General features: G+C 33.9%; 1 protein-coding gene across 2 annotated transcripts in view; it reads left to right on the top strand.

Moving 5' to 3' along the window:
* AKAP11 (A-kinase anchoring protein 11) overlaps window positions 1-14,252 on the top strand; it is a gene marked incomplete at both ends in the record, with an annotated part of 33,559 nt that extends 19,307 nt beyond the window's left edge. For both annotated transcript variants that reach the window (XM_080690118.1, XM_080690117.1), the window contains 5 exons: window positions 2,987-3,142; window positions 7,509-7,592; window positions 8,320-8,366; window positions 10,932-11,092; window positions 14,115-14,252. In XM_080690118.1, coding sequence (XP_080546244.1) covers window positions 2,987-3,142; window positions 7,509-7,592; window positions 8,320-8,366; window positions 10,932-11,092; window positions 14,115-14,252 — 586 coding nt within the window. The remainder of the gene's footprint in view (window positions 1-2,986; window positions 3,143-7,508; window positions 7,593-8,319; window positions 8,367-10,931; window positions 11,093-14,114) is intronic.
* Window positions 14,253-17,145: the final 2,893 nt, after the last annotated feature.

The following is a 17,145-nucleotide window of genomic DNA, read 5'->3' as shown; positions in this document are numbered from 1 at the left end:
AATGAGACCCTGTTTCAAGATAAAGAATAAAATATAGGTCTGGGAATGTAGCTCGGAGGAAGAATGCCCCTGGGTTTCTGTCCCAGTACCGCGCGCGCGTGTGCGCGCGCACACACACACACACACACACACACACACACACACAAACAATTAAATAAAAAATGAATAATTGATAGGGTGCTAGGCCTTTTGTAAAACCAGTACACTTGAGCCAGGTGTGGTGGTGAACACCTATAATCTCAGTACCTAGGAGGCTGAAACAGAAGGATTGCAGGTTTGAGGATAGGCTCAGCAACTTAACGAGACTATGTTTCTAAATAAAAAGTCTGGGGGTGTAGGTTGGAGGTAGAATGTTCAGTCCCCAGGACAAAAAAAAAAAAAAAAAATTGAAACAACTTTTCCTCATATATGTGGTTCTAGGCTATTTTATTTTAGCCCATCCTTCCATTTCCCCCACCCTTGCCATCCCAACCTTATGGAAAGAAAACTCTTTAGACGGTAGTTTCTTTTTTCTCTTGTGATGCTGGGGATTGAACCCAGGGGTATTCTACCTCAGAGCTATACCCCCAGCCCTGTTTTTCATTCTTTATTTTGAGACAGGTCTCGATATGTTGCGGAGCGCTTCACTAAATATCCGAGGGTGGCTCAGTAAGTAGCTGAGCCTGGCCGCGAACCTGGATTCTCCTGTCTCAACCTCCCAGTTACTGGGATTACAAGCATGCACCACCACACCCCGCAACACCATAGTTCCATGATCAAGCAAATACCTTTGCTGTTTCTTTCTCAATATATTTACTTTTTCTTCTTAAAGCTGGTGAATAGACAGGCCCTTGAAGTTTTCCTTGTAAGTACATTTTTATCCAGGCAGGTATTTGCAAAGAATGTTATTTTGTAGTTGTTTTCCTGTTTCTGGTCTCTTAATTGTGCTAAGGTTTTGTAAGTAGTGATTATTAGAGGTTGACTCTAGTGTGTACAGTTTATTGTTTCACATTTTTCTACTTCTGAAGTTAAAATTGTCTTTCAGGCTTGAAAGGGATTCATTCAAATAATTATTCTCTAAGCTACTATTTGGATTATTTCACTTGCATCCCTTTACTCATAAATGTTTGAGTCATCTAAGTAGCTATAAATATGTCACAAAGCTGTAATGTTCACAGGGGCGACAAGAATGTCAAATGAGAAACTAAATGACAATGCAGTTATTAGAAGAACAAAATATCTAAATAGACTATATTCTGAGCTGTTAGTTCCAAGCCTAAATCATCTAGCAATCATTAAAAGTTCTTCTCTGGACCTCATTCTATGAGTCATTTTCTTAAAAATATGGCACATATCAGGAAAAGGATTCAAAAGGAACAAAGCGGTACTCTTATTGCTCAGAACTGTGGTGTGCCTGTCCTTTTAATGCCCAATGTAACTCAGGTGGGCATATCTGAAATGCAAAAGGGGGATCACCTAAAGAAGGGGAGCATTTCAGGGGCTATTCTCATTACTGGGAATATAGAAAAAAGTAAAACAGGCAAAAATCTGTGTTCTCTTGAAGTTTACAGTGAAATATGGCAGACACTAGATCAGTAAAATATATGTCCCATAGTGATAAGGGCTTGGGGAGGGAAAATAATGGAGTTATCAAGAGTGTTGGTAGTGGCAGTTGCACTTTTGAATTGGTTGTAGGGGAAGAAACCTGTCAAAATAATATTTGAGTGAAGAACGAAAGGTGAAGAGAGAGTAAGTCCTGTGGGGATTAGAGGGAAGCCAGTTCCAGTCAAAGGGGTAAGACTGAACACTTTAGAAACAATGGAGAAGCTTGTGTTGCCTCAGTGGAGTGAGCCAGCGAATGGTAGGTGATAAGGTGGACGTGGGCGGGAACCAGCTCCATGTTTTAAAGGACTTGGGTTCTAATTGGTGAGAAGCCATTGAGCATTTTTCTTGTACATGTTTAAAAACATCACTTTAAACCACTATGTTGAGAATATGTGGAAGAAGCAATTATAGTAGTTGAGCAGTGAATGGACTTTTATATAATGAAGAAATAAAAATATAAACTTCCTCATTGAAGAAAAAGGTTATGATCCATGCTCAACAGTCTGAAGAGATTCGGCTAGTTTGAATGTAGGTTTCATTGACACTTATAATTCCTAGAATTACCTTTTTGGACAAACACACACACACACACACACACACACACACACACACACACACACACACACGATTGAACCCGGGAGCATTCTACCTCTGAATTACACTCCCAGACTGTTGTTTTTAATTTTTTATTTTGAAAGTTTCTTGCTAAGTTGCTGAGGGTCTTACTAGCTGTATCTGAATCCTCTAACCTGTGATCTTCCAGCTGGGATTTAAATGTGCATTACTATGTTCAGGCTTACTTTTCTTGTTTTTAATTAATTAATTAATTTATTTATTTTTGGTGGTACTGGGAGTGGAACCCAGGGATTTCTAACTTTGGGCTATACTCCCAGACCTATTTTATATTTTATTTGGAAACAGGGTCTCACTAAGTTGCTGAGAGCCTCACTAAGTAGCTGAGGCTGTCTTTGACCCTGTGTTCAGCCTCCCAAGCACCAGGATTACAAGCATGGGCCACCACACCCGGCTACTTTCCTTGTTTTTAAAGCCAGAAAGAGCCTCCTTTAGTAAAAGTGAAAGTACTGTTTTACAGAGCAGATGATAAACTTAGTAACTTACTCTCTGCATAATGTTCCAGTTGAAAATAGGAAGTGTCTTAAGCAATTTAGATAATGTTCTTTCTGGGAAATGGGTTCATAATGGATTATTGGGTGTCTCAGTTCTGTTTGAAAATAATATGCTGTCCTGCAAAATCTCATTATTAGCAGGTACTAATAAAGATTCAAAAGAATACTGATCTGACTTGGAATATTATCTTTTTTTGTCTTATACAATTTAAGTCTGTTTAGAATCTATGATGCTTTCAGTGGCACTTTATTATCATTATTATTACTTTTTTTAGTTCAAAAGAAATAGAAGACTTTCAGTCAACTGAGTCATTTGGTAGCCAGCAGATGAATCTCAGTATTGGTGATGACAGCACTGGTAGCTGGTCCAATTTAAGTTTTGAAGATGAACACCAGGATGAAAGTAGCAGTTTTCATCATCTAAGTGAAAGGTAAATAAAATTTTGTATATAATTTTGTAGCTTAAGTCTTCAGACCTCAGAAGTGAACTGTAAATTTACATTGTTATTTAAAATCCTAAATTTAAAATTTTTTCATTACTTTCAAAATGTATTTTATTATTTACAATATGACTGTAATGGTTTTTGACACTTACTAAATACTGTAGCTAGCTGAACTAATGTTTTTTGGTGTGCCAGTATTGATTTAAAAAAATTTTTGTAGACATTTGATTTTTTTACCTTTTAAGTTTTCCTGAACATTTTGGAAATGTATTTTTGTTTTCGTTTTAAAGATGGTACTTTTTTAAAATTAGAAAACAGGGGGGAAAAAGACAGTTATTTGCAGATGCTATCAAAAGAGCTGTATAGTTTATATTAGTTAAAATACTATCTTGTTGTTGGGGAAGGAAAGGGTCCTTACATATCTTGCTATTAGGAACAAAATAATCTGGAGTTTTTATTTGTCCTCCAAAAACTAAAGATACATACATCAAACTCATTGTAAAATGTGATTTTGTATACCAGAAGACATTTACCTCATATGTAGCTTTTCTTAGCATTTTTCATAACAGTAGTTAGAAATAACATTAATTATACAGATTTTCTTATATTTTTCCTAAAGTTATTCCTGACTAACTTATAAATTCCTATAAAATTTTTGTTCATATTAGCTGGTAACTGGAAATAATAAATACCATTAGATCCATAGCTGAATCTAGAGACAGAGAGGGGATTCTAGTATAATTGCAGTTGAGACATATGTGAAAAGAATCCTAAAAAGCTTCTGCTTGAACTGAGTCCTTGGAATTGACTTACTAGGAAGCTGGAGAAGATTGTTGAGGGGTGAAGTAGTGTAAAGAAGGGAAATAACCTTTTACCTATTAGAACATTCATTTCAGAGTATTTTGTGGTTAAGACGCTTGAACTAATAAGTATCAGTATTTTGATAAATATTTATTTTGTTATAGTTTCTTAAAATATCATATAAAATACCAACATTTCTTAAAATCTAGACCCAGAAAGTCTTTAACTCGTAGAAGCACAGGAAGCAATGTTACAAATCATAATTTGGCCCCTTTCCATAATTTTATCAAGAATAAGATATTAACATTTAAATTTTTTTCTTATATTTGAGAAATTCAGGCTTCTAAGATTTCATTGTTGCTTAAAAAGTCCTGGTGTTAGGAGAACTATAGGTAGAGACCATTGGCCTTAAGAGGACTTAAGCTGAGTTGAACAACTCTGTGCAGAGTTAATTAATTTAATGGGAATTGGCTGCAGTCTGCCAGGCTTTATTTTTCATTCTATCCTCATTAGCATTATATTGTTAATGGTGTGGAATATTTGTGGATGACACAAAAACAAGGCTAAACGATAATCCTATTAACAGAAACAACACCAAATCAGACTGAGACTAAAATAATTACACTTCAGTAAAGGCACTTTAGATTCTGAAATTAATTGTATGAATGCAAGTATGAGACAAACATGGCTTGATAGAATTTTTTTCAGAAAATGACCTGTGTTTCAAGTGACCAATATGTAATATTAAGGTTTAGGCACAAATTAAAGTAGTGGAGCTCATCTTGGGTTGGTGGTATGCTTTTTGAATATGTAGCCTCCAGGGTGTCATCTCCAGAGATTGGTTCATTAGGTCAGTGGAGGGTCCTGAAAATCTTCATTCTTGATAAGCACCTTAGATAATTTCACTGCAGGTGGTTGGGAGACCATATTTAAGGCAGATTGCTTTATATCTTATATCTTTCATGGGCATTGTAGGTACTGTTTCTTTCTGGTATAGAGATTAAGGTGGGGAATAAAGACCTTGTACTCTTAAGTAGGAAGTTCAGTAGATGGCAATAACTTAAAAAAGAAACAATAAGCTTAGGTTTTTTTTTTAAAGTACTTAGAAGGATTATATAATTATTTGATCAGAAAGACAACTGGTCTGTGTATGTGAATCTCTTAAATATTTCAAGTGGTTTGTTACTCTTAAAAATTGCGTATTAGCTAGGCTTGGTGGTGAACTGTAATCCCAGTACTTGGGAGGCTGAGACAGGAGGATCACCGGTTCAGAGCCAGTCTCGGCAATGTAGCAGGGCTTTTAGAAACCTAATGAGAGACCCTGTTTTCAAAAAAAGAAAAAAAAAGTTGGGCTGTGGGTTGTAGCTTGAAAGTAGAATGCCTCTAGGTTCAATTCCCAGTGCAGAAAAAAAAAAAAAGGTTGTATATATATTATGTAAGAGGTATAGCTGGAGCTGGGTGTGGTAGCACAGGCCAGGCTTGTAATTGTAGTGCTTGGGAGGCTCTTGGTCAATATTCAAGGCCATCCTCAGCTACTTAATGAGGCCCTGTTTCATAATAAAGAATAAAAAATAGGGCTGGGGGTGTAGCTCAGAGGTAGAATGCCCTTGGGTTCAATTCCCAGTTCAAAAAAAAATTTTCCATTCAGAAGAGATGAGGCTGGGCCTGAACAATTCCCGATACTTTTTGTGAGATGTGTCAGAATTGTTAGTAGTCTTAATATGGCTGAAAGCCATGATAAAGGATATTTAGTGTTTGACCTACCATTTGAGGATATAAGTACCTGTTCTAGACAAAGAGAACATGAAAATCAATGAAATAATAGAAGCAGGATAATGTTTCTAAAATGAAATAAATCTGTTGCATGAAGAAATAGCAGTTTTTGTGTTGGATTGAGGTTGATCAAAGTTTCTAGTTTGCTCAGGGTAGTCCTGATTTACTACTTTTGCTGCTCTGATATAATTACTAATGGTAACTTTCATTTTCGTAAGTACTCTGGTTAGATGAAAAATTATATGGTTACCCTAGTTAGAAGTGGTATTTCATAAGTAACTGACTTCAAATCTGACCCAGTTTGGAGAACAAAAGGGGAGATGAGTTGAGAGGGATTTTACATTGTTTAGCTGTTACTTTTCATGTCATTTAATACTTAAATGTTAGATTTTTATTGATGGAATAATCATTTTATTAGAATATGGGTAAGAATTTAAATTTTATAATTATTTATTTATTGTTATTGTCTTAATAGAATTAAATACAATATTTGAGATCATTAATTTTTTCTTTCTCTGGCTCATAGCTGTTGGTCCATTTTTTATTTTTATATTTTTCATATTTAGTTTGTCTGATAATAGACTATATGGACAAAACTGATTGTTCTAAGGGTTTTATAATGGAGCTATATTCGAGCACATGTTGAAAACACTGCTTAGTTTTAACATTCATTCTCTAACACATGGTTTATGACAATTTGATAATGTTAAAGTAATATTTAAATATGGATGTGTAAATAAATTACTTAAGATTACTTGGAAGCTATTTAGAACTGTAATCCTTTTTGTAATGTGATCAATATTTATTGATGTATATGAAATGATTTTATGTTAAATTTTTAGAACCAAAGTTTCAATTTGTGTAAATATTAATTTTTATAATTTCCTAGCCTAATTTTGGGCAATATAGCTGCTTATCACTGCAAACTAATGTGCTTACTAATTATCTTGATAATTAGGAATGAGTAGAGTTTTAAAAAATTGCATGTTTAAGGTTTTAATTTGAAAAACTGAATTTAATTTTGTTTCTGTGAATGTGTTTGCTTTTTTAAAAAATTGCTTTGCTGTTGTTTTAGCATTTTGTTGCTGTCTTCTCCTTTTAATTAGATAGCATAAAAAGTTACCTGTGTCTGGTGTTAGTAACTAGCCAACCAGACAAGTATAATGCTTAATTAAACCTTGGTTATTTTGCCTTTATTCTGAAGAAAACATATTATTTGCCATCTACCGAATTATACATAATGTATGAAATAAAAGTAATTGACATAGAAATATTTTAAAATCAGAAAACAAGGTCTCTTTGAGACTATGTTTTGGTGTGTCCATCATGTCTCCTCTACACCTCTCACCCAAGCTTGTCACTGTTTTGTACTATTTAAAAACTTGAAATATTCTTAACCTATTTACTTCTTTTTAAGTTTTATTCAAACCGAATAATTGCCTTTTTACTAATATGCCCTGTGTTTGGCCATAAGACATTAATTTCATCCTGCATTCATTTAACATCATGGAAAATCAGTTTTCGTACTCTGAAAAATAAATATAAACTTAGAATAATTTTCATGATACATTGAGAACAAAGAAAAATTCCTGAGTCTCTGACCCTGTCAAGTATCCTTTAGGGTAGCAGAGATGGACTCATCCTCTCTGTGAATATTCCACTTCATTGTGTCAGCTTTCAGACATGTACAGTTACCAAGGACAGAAGCTATTTCAAGGGAAACAAAGGTTCTTTACTATTCGTTTTCTAGTTCAGCTCTGTTCTTTTCTTCCTCTGGCAGTAATGGTAACAGCAGTAGCTGGAGCAGTCTTGGTTTAGAAGGAGATTTGTATGAGGACAATTTATCCTTTCCAACATCAGACAGGTTGGTCCAGTCTAGAAACTTAAAAACTGATGAATCTTTCATCACTAATGCATGATGTCATATTTGGGTTACAGTGCCAATATATATCAACCCGCTTTTCTCTTATATTTTGACATGATTCTGCTTGATAAATTTACCTCTAATAAAAAAATTCAACTATGCCAAGATACGACTGACATCTAATGGCAAAATGTGTGACTGTTATGCATGTGTTGCTCTGCTTGCTATATTCATTCTATCAGTTATTATTTCATTAAAAGCTTGCTTCCTACAGGATTTCTGTTGGGTTTTTTTCTTTTATTTATATGCAGTTTCATATCATATATAGTAAAAAATAGGAAGAGTATTATGTCAAAAATATATAAATGATATAGATTGAAGGACTAATATAACATTTTATGGTACATACTATATTATATAAGATAAAATTAGAATATCTTTAAATTATTTTAAATTCAATTTTATTAAGAAATGACTTGGCTTTCACTATCATGGTAAGGTAAGACTTATTGGTTATTGATAACTTTAGGCATCATTTGCAGATTAGATTTTAACATGAAATGATGTGAGAAGCAAAGCTTCCTTTTTATTGTCATTTCTCACTTTCTAAATGTCATGTCATATTGTAACATTCATTTCTTACTACATTTCCAAGAAGTAGTTTTAATAGCATTAATAATTAAGTGCTTTTTTTTTTAAAACTGCTTCTGCTATTTTCTTCAAAAAGTGATGAACCAGATGAGGGAGATGAAGAGCATGAGGATGATATAGAAGGTAACTAATAATTTGTTTTTCAAAGTATCTGCTTATGTTGTGAATAAAGTTCCTCAGAAGAGTCTTTACAGTTTGCATCTGTGCATCTTTATAGATAGGTCCTGAGTGTAATAGATATTCATATAGGCTTCTAAAAGTAAGTTTTCTCATTAGATGTAGTCAGTGTAGGGAAAAGTATTTTTAGAGTCAGCTATAGGCTAGGTAATGTTTGTTTTTGTTTAGTAAAAAAGCATTGACTTTGTTTATAAAAATTTACTTTTTCTGAAGTAAAACCTATGAATTATTCCAAAGACTATATATGGTATAAATACATGTGAACATTTCTCACATGAACTAGTTATTACTTAACTAACTTTTACTGAGGATACTGAGGAATGATTAAGAAGAAAGTAGATAGAAATTCTGCAAATATGAAATTTATTTAAAATTTACTTTTGACACTAGCCAGGTTGTCTAGTGTTTCTTTAGTGAGTAGATAGAAATCAGGAGATTAATTATATGAAGATATATCATTACTCAGCATTTGATATTATGGGCATCTCATAGAAAATTATAACTAACTTTCAGGTTTGTTAAGTTAGAAAATAGTTTGATCTGAACTTACAGAAAACTCGAAATTATGGAAATCCCTAAGAAAACAAACTTTTTTTTCTTTTGTAGGTTTATGGTATCAGTCCCTTTCCTTTTTACTAGTCAGTGACCTCTAAAAAGAGCTTTTGAAGTTTCTTGTCAGCCAGGAGCCCTGAACTGAGGAAATACCAGCAGTACTGAGAAGCATGAGGTGGCTAGCTTCCAGCCCCATGAACTCTAGCATTTACAGAATGGCTCAGAGACCATGTTGTACCATAGTGCAGCAGACTTACTTTTGCTTGAGAATTATCAGGGAGAAGGAAGGAAGAAGGTAGTACATTTATTTCTAGAGAATAATGTGAATCAATTATTTATTTATTTTTTAAGATTTAAAGAAGTTTATTAGAAAGATAGAAATACAGAAAATAGAAATACAGCCCCATGCCAAAATGGCATGGGGGGGTGACTTGAAATGAATACACCCGTGAATCAATTTTTTAAAATTAAAAATTAGAGACCAGCAACAATCCTAAAAATCATTAGTTGTGGTCTAGAATGTCCTGCAGACTGTAACAGAAAGCCAGAGCCATCTCTCAACAGTATTTCCTTTACTGGTCCATATTGGTGCAGTGTCGGCCATGCTGTAGTGCTCACTCATGTAGGGTGAGAGGGTCAGTTCTTAGCACTCTGTATTGCTCATTCATCCTTAGGCAGGAGTGGTGGACATGATATTGGTCCACAAGTCTTCCAGTCAGCAAGGAAGCATCCTTCTTTATATTGAAAATACAGTTTTTATTAAATAATATCGAGTAATGTGTGCATGTATGTCTCTACCATCTTTTATCTCATTAAGATATATGAATACAATGCACCAATAAAAAGTTTAGAAAAAAGAAAACTTGACAGCCAGCATCTTTTTCATATTAGGGCTGTGCCAGAAAATTTCCTAGTTGTGCTTTTAGGATGTGTAAGTGTTTACATATGACCACCACTCCAATATTGCATTGCATGAAGAATGAAGTGATTAATTAAGAGCATGGAACCAGACTGTCTATGTTGATATACTAGCTTACACATTTCCTTCTTTAAGAAGCTGGGTTCTTCTTGGCCTGAGAACTCTCATCTGTAAAAATAGCAAAACTTCCTTTCTTATAGAATGTCTGTGAGGATTAAAGGAGCATGTATATATAATGATCTTAGGACAAGATGAGTATAGTGCCACATGCCTCTAACCCCAGTACTTGGGAGGCTGAGCCAGAAGGATTGCAAGTTCAAAGCTAGCCTCAGCAACCTAGCAAAACCTTGGTTCAAAATTAAAAATAAAAGTGGGCTAGAGGTATAGCTCAGAGCCTCTGGATTTAATCCCCAGTAGAAAGAGAGAGTGCATGTGCGCATGTGCACTTAGAATACTTAGGAATATAATATATGCAATACAAGTGTTTGCTGTTGTTCTTTGAGGTTTGTTTATGTTTATAAGGTATATTTATTTTTATTGCAGTGATAGCTTTATGTTTTGTTTCTTCTTTTACCTGTGTATTCTAATTTAGCAAAAATTATGGTATTTATAATACTTGAATATAGTATCTTAAAATAATATCATACATTGTGAAACAATAACAAATCAAAGTTATTTTGTTTTATCATTATTTTTTACCCTTTCAAAGAAATGCTTTAAGCTGGGTGTGGTGCTGTAATCCTAGTATTTGGAGGGCTGAGATGGAGAATCATAGTATAAAGCTAGTCTCAGCTACTTAGTGAGGCTCTGCTTCAAAAAAAGGGCTGGGGGTATAGCTCAAAGGTAGAATGTCTCTGGATTCAACCCCCAGTTACCCCCTCCATGAAACATTTTAGTTGATATTTATGGCATGGCTAAAAAAAGGCACTCAGTGAAATCTTAACTAATGGAAAATGTTTATATATATGTATATACTTGGAAACAAGATTATTGAGAGTTGAATTTATGAGTTTCACTTATTATTTAAATTTAACTATTAGGTTTGGAGCAAGATGGAAAGACTCTCCTGATTACGAATATTGACATGGAGCCCTGCACAGTAGATCCCCAGCTAAGGATTATTCTTCAGTGGCTTGTGGCTTCTGAGGCTGAAGTTGTAGGACTTTATTTTCATGACTCTGCAAAGAAAGAATTTATACTAGTAAGTACCTATCTTGTGGAGTTGTTGTGAGGATGCAGATAGCAGACGGCATTGTTCTTGTCATATTGTTGGTCTAATGAGGTGCCTGTTGCTGGCAGAGAGCTTAGACTATGGAGTCTAACAGTTTAGGTTAAAATGTCTCTCTGCCAGTCATTAGCAGTATAACTCTGGGCAAGTTAACCAGTCTTAAGTCTCAGTTTCCTTAGTCGCACTTTGAAAGTGGTAAGTATAGAACCCACCTTACAGGGTTTGTGAAGATTAAATATAATACTGTAAGCCGAGTGTGGTGGCACACATTTTGTAATCCCAGCATTCAGGAAGCCGAGACAGGAGGATCGCAGTTCAAGGACAGCTTCAGCTACTTAGCTCCTTTGCAACTTAGTAAGATCCTGTTTCAAAATAAAGAATAAAAAAATAGAGCCAGGGGTGTAGCTCAGAGGTAGAATGCCTCTCGGTTCCATTCCCAGTACAGCAAAATAATTAACTAACTAAATAAATACTATAAAAACAGAATGGTTAGTCTGATGTTTGGCATGCACTGAGTTCTCAAAGTTCAGTGCTATTAATAAACATTTTATATGCTCGTATGAAAAGATAAAGTATTCTCTGTTTAATTGATTTATAATTGTATTTACTAATTATAAGTCTTTCACTAATCCAGTTTCATGCATATGGGAAACTGGTATAGTCAAAGGATAATAAAAGTTTAAATAAGATACTTTTATTGAGCACTGAGTATGTGCCAAGCACATTGTTAGTCAATATTTTCAGTTTACAGACTTAGGAGTTTTTTGTAATTGTCCTTATGAAAATATTGGCTTAATCTTATCATAGGATGTAAAATAGTACAGTGAATAACCAATGTAGGATGATAATTAATAAAAAGGAATATTCAAGTTGCTCTTATTTTCTGATTCAGAATTTTTCAAAAATATTTTTGAAAGAAGTATGTGAAAAGCCTTACCATTGAAAAGAATTATTGCTAATTTTTACTTAGGTTAGGCTTTTTTAGTTTAGGTTTCTATGTGGAACAGAAAGATAACATAGTACAGAAAGGGGTGCTCAGGAAATTAATTGTCAAGGGAAACAAATGGGCAGGGCATTTATTAAAACTGACCTTAGAAAGGCAAACATTTTTGAAAGTCACTTAGTCACAGATAAACTGAGGCCTAAGGAAGGCCTTGGGTGCAGCTGAGAGTGGTGGTGGATAGGTAAAGGAACTTGTCACCTTGTATCCTGGCCCAGGGAATCTTTGCCTGATGCTTGAATTAATAGGATGCTTAAATATGGATGGCAATTTTTTTTTTTATCTCCATGACTTATTCTAGCCTTATAGCTTATTCTAAATAATGATCCTCATTGACCATGTCTGGCTAGAGCCCCACAGGGCTGTTGGGAATCTATAGAATATCTTTGGTGATATTGAGTATAGTACAAATACTTTATGTCATGTCTTTCTGGGTAATAAACTATTCTGACATTTTCACAATTCAGTAGAACAAACATTATTACCATAAGCATAAATTAAAGATTAGAAATGATTGTATAAAGACAAGAAAGTAACAAGGATCTTATACCTAGCACATATAAGAACTCATAAAACTTAAGTATAGTAATATCATTATCATGTAACCCAATGTTTCCACTTCTAGGTACATACCCAAGAGAAATGAAAACATATGTCTACATTGTGAAAATATATATCTAATTGTGCAAAAAGCAACAGTATTCATAATAAGTTAAAATCTAGGAATGCCCCAGTTGTCCATAACTGAAGAATGGATTAGTAAATATGATATATTGATATGGTGAAGCTTTGTCAATAAAAAGTAATGAAGTAACACCGGGCGTGGTGGCGCACACTTGTAATCCCCGCGCTTGGGAGGCGGAGACAGGAGGATCGCGCAGGTTCGAAGCCAGCCGCGCGTGCTGGCTTAGGAGACCCTGTTTCCAAAAATGAAAATGTAAAAATAGGTCTGGGAGTGTAGCCCGGAGGTAGAAGGGCTTCCAGGAACCCCAGTACCACCAAAAAAAAAAAAAAAAAGTAATGAAGTACTGAAACATGATAACACCATGGTGGAACTTTGAAATAATTAGACTATGTGAAAGAGGTGGTCACAAAAGACTATCTGCAGATTTTATTACTTCATTTATATGAAATACCCCCAATAGGCAAGTCTACAGAGGATAGAAGTGGGTTAGTGGTTGCCTACAGTTGAGGGGTGTGGGGAGGAAAGGGGAGTGATGTTTGATGATTGGGTAGCACTTTCCTTTTGGTGTGATGAAAGGCTGATACTGACTGTGCTAGTGGTGATTACACTAAAAACCACCATATGTGAATTACATCTCAATAAAGCTGTTTAAAATAAAGCATATTTATATTATTGAAATTAAAATAGCTTTTCAGAATTTTTAATTTAGAGATCTTTCAATATATAAGAACTTTTGCAGAGCTAAGAGGCAAAAATGTGAGTGGAGTCATGTTCTGATTGACCATAGTAGAGTTTATTTAAAACTGTATCTATTTAGTTTTTTGTTGGAACATTAACATTTCTTAACTTAGAAAGCTATATTTCTGCTGATGTTAGAGTGTGTCTTCCAGAAAAAAACCACACTATATGTTGTGGAAGGAAAATCCACATCCTTTTATTAAGCTTGACGTTGTCTTTATTATTTTGTGTTCCTAATTGAGGGTGTGGCAGATGTATTTAGTTAGGTGGAGAATTTTCTGTATAAATTGAGCCTCTGCACTCCTACACAGACTGAGGTTTGTGGAGTTCTGTCTCCAGCAATTCCAAAGTGTCATTCTGTGAAGGAGATATATTTATTTATAAAGGGCAGGAAGGGAAAATGTTTAATTTGGGTGAAGTGGTGGTGTTTTAGGGGAGAAGACCTTGATAAAACTAGGAAACAGTATTTAGTTGTTAGCAGCAGGATTCTGAGTTTTATCCAGTGATAAAATGAAAACTTTGTTATAAAATTGTTTTCTGTTAACATTTGACATATCTTTCTTTTTTTTTAGCTTTCAAAACAATTACAAGAAAAAGGATGGAAAGTGGGTGACCTTCTGCAGGCTGTGCTTAAATACCATGAAGTGGAAAAAACTGCCAGTGAGGAGAGATTCAAGTCACTGTTTGATTGGCTCTTGGAAAATGCATAGAACAAACCCCAAATCAGTATATTTTATTATTTGTTTTGGGAAGGAAGAAACAGATGTTTAGGATAAAATTTTGAATAGTGAATATTAACATTTTAAGTGAATTGGGAGGAAAGTAAATATAGCTTTTTAAGTGCTTTCTGTTATCACACACTGTATATAGTTCATACTTTTATAATCTGTCAAAATTTATCTTCACTTTATTCTTCTATACACATGTATAGTGTGTTAAGACCCTAAGAGCATGTATGTGAAGAAAGATCTGTCAGGTCTTTGGGGGTGTTGTCTAATAGCTTTTTTTTAGTATTCAAATAGTGCTGCCTGAAAATATGTTGAGGTGGATTGAGACGCTGAGGTTACAGTGATAAAGATTCATAATTTTGCTCCTTTGAAAACAAGTGGTATCTGACTAGTAACTTATCTGGCATAAAAAAATTAAAAAATGGGGCTTTTTTGTTTCTGATAGGTTTTTAGTCTTTTTGTCCTGTTTTTAAAAGTCAGTTTTATTTCTAGTTTAGCCACTGGTAGCTTTTAATTCAGTTCAGCTTAAATTGTTCAGTTTCTTAGTAGAAACATTAGTGTTTTAGGTTTGTGTAAACATTCTTAAGTGATAGTTTCCCCAGCCTTTCATCACATGACATTATTTGCCAATGCTGCCAGTTGTCCTGGCATGAAAGTGTGTGTGTGTGTGTGTGTGTGTGTGTGTGTGTGTGTGTGTGTCTTGGTGTCAAGGAGACAAGTGGTTCTATTTTACTGCTTTCTTAGTTAGAAACCCACTGTTACCATAAGGTGCTTTGAAATACAGAAAATAAAAGATTGTGCAGTAAGAATTTTTGTCTTTTTAACTTATCCTATAAATGAAAAGTAAGGCTGCAAAAAAACAAATTCAAGTTTTAAAACTTATGTTAAATATAAAAATGCATTCAGGGGAGCCTAGTGGTTTTAATTGTTGAATTTTAAAAAATCCCTACTTTACCAGGAATAATTTGTTTTATTTTATTTATTTTTTTAGAAATATTGGGATTTTTTTCTCCCTTCAATAAAAGTGTATCTCATTGTTTTATAAAGTTCTCTGACATGATCTTTTTGGGCTCTTCATTTTCTACTACCTTGTCTTTAGAAGCTGCAAATTGCCATGAATAAGAGGACCAAGACTGTGTCTTGGTTTTATATGTGTGGGTATGTATGTGCAAATTTTTGGTTCTTCCACTTGTGTATTTTGTACTTTAGGGTAAGACACTTTTTGTGGGGTCTTTGATTTTGCTGTATCACATTTCCTTTTGTCCTGAGCACTGACTGTTCTAGAAGCTGCACAAAACATAGAAGACATAGAACCTGCCAGGGAGTAGAGAATCAGGACCCTTAAATTAGTTTGAATTAATAAGTAAGATAGAGAAATGTATTCTATAATGCAAGATTTAGATATGTTTTTTTTTTTTAAGAAAAATGCCAAAAGCTATGTAAACATTTTGAGGTTACATTGTGAGCTTTAGTTTTTCTCACTTTAAAATATAGACATAGGGCAAGCCTTAAAGATAAATATTCTTAAAATTTCTCGTAAGTGATTTTAAGGTGAGAAATATAGAAAATATATAAACAGAATTGTTTCTGTGTCTAGCTTTTTGGAACTTGAGATGCAGGAGCACTGGACTGGGTTTTAAATGGACTGGGATCAGGAATGTTTGCCTTTATTAATTGTAACATAGATTAATTGATTATCCAGTTAGGTTGCATTTTTACAAGAAGCTATCAAACTGCATTTGATTAACAGTAATTCTGAATTTCTTATAAGCTAACATGACGTTATTTAGGGTAGTTTTGTAAAAACATTATGTTTGAAGATGCTTTTATCTGTTAAAGTATAATAATTTTGAGGTGAATTTTTCCTCATATTCTTGTTTCCTTTACTTTCTCCTGGAGTTGTGCTGGGTTTAGAGTTTTCTTGTTAACTACTATCTAGTGAATCCAGTTATTGGGTATTGGCATGCAGGAAATAACAATCGTGGAGCTCCAAACTTGTATCAGTTAGGTGCAGGGGCATAGAGAAAAATATTAACTATTGATAGATGTGGAAAAAAGTGTGGGTTCAGCTTCCTTATATAGGGTAAGAACATTTGAGTCTAGAGCCACTATTTTTTAGACAAGTACAACCTAAACTTACCTTTCTTTAAGGGCACTTTGTGATTTTTCCAAAGATACTAGGTCTGTTTGGTTGCTCAATCTTCAGAATAGCTTTGTTGAGGACAGCTTTGTCTTATTAGAAATGAGCTTGACGTACTTATATAGTAACATAGTAATATTGTTATTCTGTACATTTTGGTCCTGTATGCTATGTTCAGAGTTAAAGTTAGGATGTATGATGAGTTGAGTTCTCTGTTTACCAACTTAAAAAACATTCTTTGATGTATGAGAAGAAAGAATGAAACCTCTGATAAGGGTTTTTAGAATGTTATTTCAGACTCATGTTTTTCTTTTCCTAAGTCAAGTTTAAATTACATTTATTTTTTGCATGATTAATGTTGATTTTGAAAATATTTCTTGACTTATTCAAAAGGAATGATTAATTTATAAATCATAAAAGAAAATTACCATAACTATTAGATGGTTTGATATGATTTAATGACATTATAAGACCTTGGAGAATATTCACTTAGTAAACATATGTAATATCTTTATGCTTCGAAACATATTCTATTTATCTTTCCATATATTTAATGTGAATTAATTCAGTTCATATTTTAATTCTGCTTAAATATGGATTTTATATTGCTGATAGGAGAGTTGTAACTACTTATTAAGTGCACTATATATAAAGTGAAAGATAGTTTACTCTTTTGACATTATGAGACTTTGCATTTGGGGAACATGAACTAATGTCAAAGTTTAATTTTCATTC

This window comes from Muscardinus avellanarius (genome assembly GCF_963383645.1).
Source record: "Muscardinus avellanarius genome assembly, chromosome: 2".
In the NCBI taxonomy this organism is placed as follows: domain Eukaryota; kingdom Metazoa; phylum Chordata; class Mammalia; order Rodentia; family Gliridae; genus Muscardinus; species Muscardinus avellanarius.
Note: the sequence above shows the minus strand (reverse complement) of the source record. Positions and strands in the feature narration are given on the sequence as shown.